The following is a 3,030-nucleotide window of genomic DNA, read 5'->3' on the forward strand; positions in this document are numbered from 1 at the left end:
TCCTTGCCTTTAACGACTCCCCTGTCTATTCTTCTTATTCTTGTTTGTCTTCTCCTTCTCCTTTCTTTCTGTTGAAGAGGTTTGTTTTCCGTCTCCTTTCTTTTCTTGCATCTTTTTTGCTTTTTGTCTTCTTCTTCGTTGGTATCCATTCTCGTCTCTGCAGTTTCCCAATGCGCTACCAGTGAAACAGGTGATTTGGGCGAAAGATTCGCATGCGGGTGTATGGAGGCTCTGCTCTATAGTCCATGCGCGGTAAGGAAAAGACACGGGGAAGGGATGGTGACGGGGGGGAAGCCTTTTTCTGGGTAAGGTGTACATACACCTGGAAACGCGGAAGTCCTCGGTAGATGTAAGCCTATCAGGAGAGACTTGGATGTCCTCTGTCCTTTGACTTAACCCTCCAGGTTCTCATTTCTTCTTAGGGGAGATCTTCGTGGTGCATGCCCTTATATCAATCACGATCGCTAGCCGTATAGTCTATGTATTCATCTGTATCAGTCATCTATCTATCTATCTATCGATCTATCTCTAAACCCTATTCTATCACACTATCTGTCCGCCCGCTCGTCTACGAATACTTCGATCAAGTACAGCACATGGTACTGGATGTATATGTGTGTGGACTCATGTGTATGGACATGTCGAATTACTTTCACTTCTCCGTTGTGTATGAAGGGGGCCGGGATGTCTTCTGTTGTGAATCCACATCAAGATCTGCGTAGATGGTAGTCTCATAGAAGAAGAAGAAAGAGAAGAAGGAAAGAGATATAGTTCACTCAAGTCATCCATCAAATGTTGCTATACGGCGAAGAATTCTATCAGCGGAATCGCTAAAACCCTACCAGGAGGAACAGAAGCAGAGATTTCTTTCTTGTCTTTGGTTTTCTTTCTTTCCTAGATTTCGGACGTCCTCTCGCCCTACACCTCACAAATCTTCTTCTTCGTCATCTTCTTCTCTTTCTTCACCTGACTTCTCTTTGGATTCTCACCATCATTCTTCTTCTTCAGCTGCGTCATCCTCACTTCCTTCTTCAAGCGACAAAGTAGACAGTCTTCCTTCACCAGATGACTACGACTATTACGTTCACTTCCTTGGCTTTGATAGACGGTAAGAGAAAAAAGAAAAGAATGGAAGAAGAAAACGTCCTTTCTCTTCACAGTGGCAAGGACACACACATGACTTTCTCCCAGATAAGGAGGCCGGAAAATCTCTTGTCTATCTGCTTCGACATATTGTCCACATGTATACCTATAGATATCTACATACATCTATATGTATGTTGTCTGCATCACTATCTGTTTACGTATATTCACCTATACCTATGCTGCATGTGTAGGGTTTGATCGATGAGTAGGGTTGTGTGGCTGGGTGACGCATTGGGGGGTTTGTCTGTCCCACTGCAAGAAAAGAATCTGTATCCAACATGTGCGAAATACAAGAAGAAGCTTCAGTTCACTCACACCCCTATGCATACCTATGCGTCTATACATGCAAAAGGTATTCATAGAAAGATGTGTAGGTGAAGGTTACGTATGCAGGTCATTTTGACTCCTTCTCCTGTCTGTGTTTCTGATGTGTGCGCACGCCTGAATGCATGCATTCATGCAGTCTTGATCAGTGGAAATCTTGGGAAGAAGTGCGAGAGAATGAATGCGATCTTCCTCCCGATGAACCAACCGTCAGAGAAATCCCTGAATCCAGTGATGATGAGCATGCGGGTACGAAAACTAAACACCAGAGAGAGGAGGAGAAGAAAGGCAGTCTCTACCCACTGTGGCCACCTATCACCGTAAAAATCTCTTTGTATATTCTGTCTAATATCCTTAGTCCCGGAAGCTTGGTTGAGTAGAGGTTATTCCTTGTGTCATCTTGGTGAATGCTGCGAAAAGGGCGAAGGTTCTCAAACAGTCGTGCTTACCTGAGAGTTTTTACACTGTCTGTAAGAGGAGAGAGATGTCCGTGTTTCTCCGAGAGATAAGTGCATGCACAAAATGCATGCGGGCATGTGTATGCCTGTATGCACGGCATATGTTTGGAGACGTATGTGTGAATGTGCATGTGTCTATGGATACGTATGTATGTAAGTATGTGTGGATCTGTATGTATTTAGTGATGGGGCCAGAAGTTTGTGAATGAAGAAAACACGCTGTTGAACCATAAAGAAGTACCTTTCTTTCATAAAGAAGACAAAGTTGCCAGCGCATGTCCAGCCATGGTCAGGGAAGCTCCTCCCGTTGTCCCAAGCAAAGAGATTCAGTGTTTTCTTTTCCCGATTTCTTTCTTTCTGAGATCTTTCTCAATGGATCGAAACCCTAATGTTTTCTCTCCACTGTCTGTCTGTGATTCTCAATGTTTCTTTGCTTGTGTCTCTCAGGAATGGACGAGGAATATCTAAGAGAGCATGAGGAGGCAACGAAAGTGAAGAGTATCAGCCGGATACGTATGGGTCGTTATAGTGTCGATACTTGGTACTTCTCTCCTTACCCGCGTCACTTTCAGAACATTCATACTCTCTTCATCTGTGAATTCTGCCTCTCTTTTTTCAAGTGAGTTCCCTATCTATCTATCTATCTATCTACCTATCTATCTGCCCACTCATCTATCTATCTATCTGTTACACTCTTATTTTGCCTGGTCGGGAGAAACGTCCTTGTCTTCCTCATTTCTTTCTTTCCTGCTCTCTCTCGATTCTCTCTCAAGTGTGGTTGTATGTGTAGTCAACGGAAAAGAAAGCGTTTTCATTCCTGGCTTGCTTCAAGCTCAGTCATCTTAGTGTGCTGCTAGGGAACAGAAGGGAAGCAGGCGAGATGGGAAGGAGTTGAATGAGAGAGAAGACAGTCCTGGGGTCGTTTGTCTTTCTCTGCAGAAAAAGCTAAAAACTGAGAAACAAGAAACCTGTGAGAGTGGGGAAGGAGGGGTAGAGGAGGAGAGAAAAGCAAAGAAATGAGAGAAAGCTTTCTCGTGAGGAAGGAGCTCCAACACAATCAGTCAAGAGGAGTACGAGATAGATAGATAGATAGATTGCGGAT

At 44.0% G+C, this 3,030-nt stretch overlaps 1 protein-coding gene across 1 annotated transcript in view; it reads left to right on the plus strand.

Annotated features, from left to right (window-relative positions):
- Nucleotides 1-3,030, plus strand: part of CSUI_001028 (histone lysine acetyltransferase myst-a) — a gene marked incomplete at its 3' end in the record, with an annotated part of 8,904 nt that overhangs the window by 1,306 nt on the left and 4,568 nt on the right. The window contains exons 3-6 of the mRNA XM_068061234.1: nucleotides 164-252; nucleotides 899-1,108; nucleotides 1,610-1,719; nucleotides 2,376-2,547. Coding sequence (XP_067926797.1) covers nucleotides 164-252; nucleotides 899-1,108; nucleotides 1,610-1,719; nucleotides 2,376-2,547 — 581 coding nt within the window. The remainder of the gene's footprint in view (nucleotides 1-163; nucleotides 253-898; nucleotides 1,109-1,609; nucleotides 1,720-2,375; nucleotides 2,548-3,030) is intronic.

This window comes from Cystoisospora suis (genome assembly GCF_002600585.1).
Source record: "Cystoisospora suis strain Wien I chromosome Unknown contig_404, whole genome shotgun sequence".
NCBI classification, from domain to species: Eukaryota; Apicomplexa; class Conoidasida; order Eucoccidiorida; family Sarcocystidae; genus Cystoisospora; species Cystoisospora suis.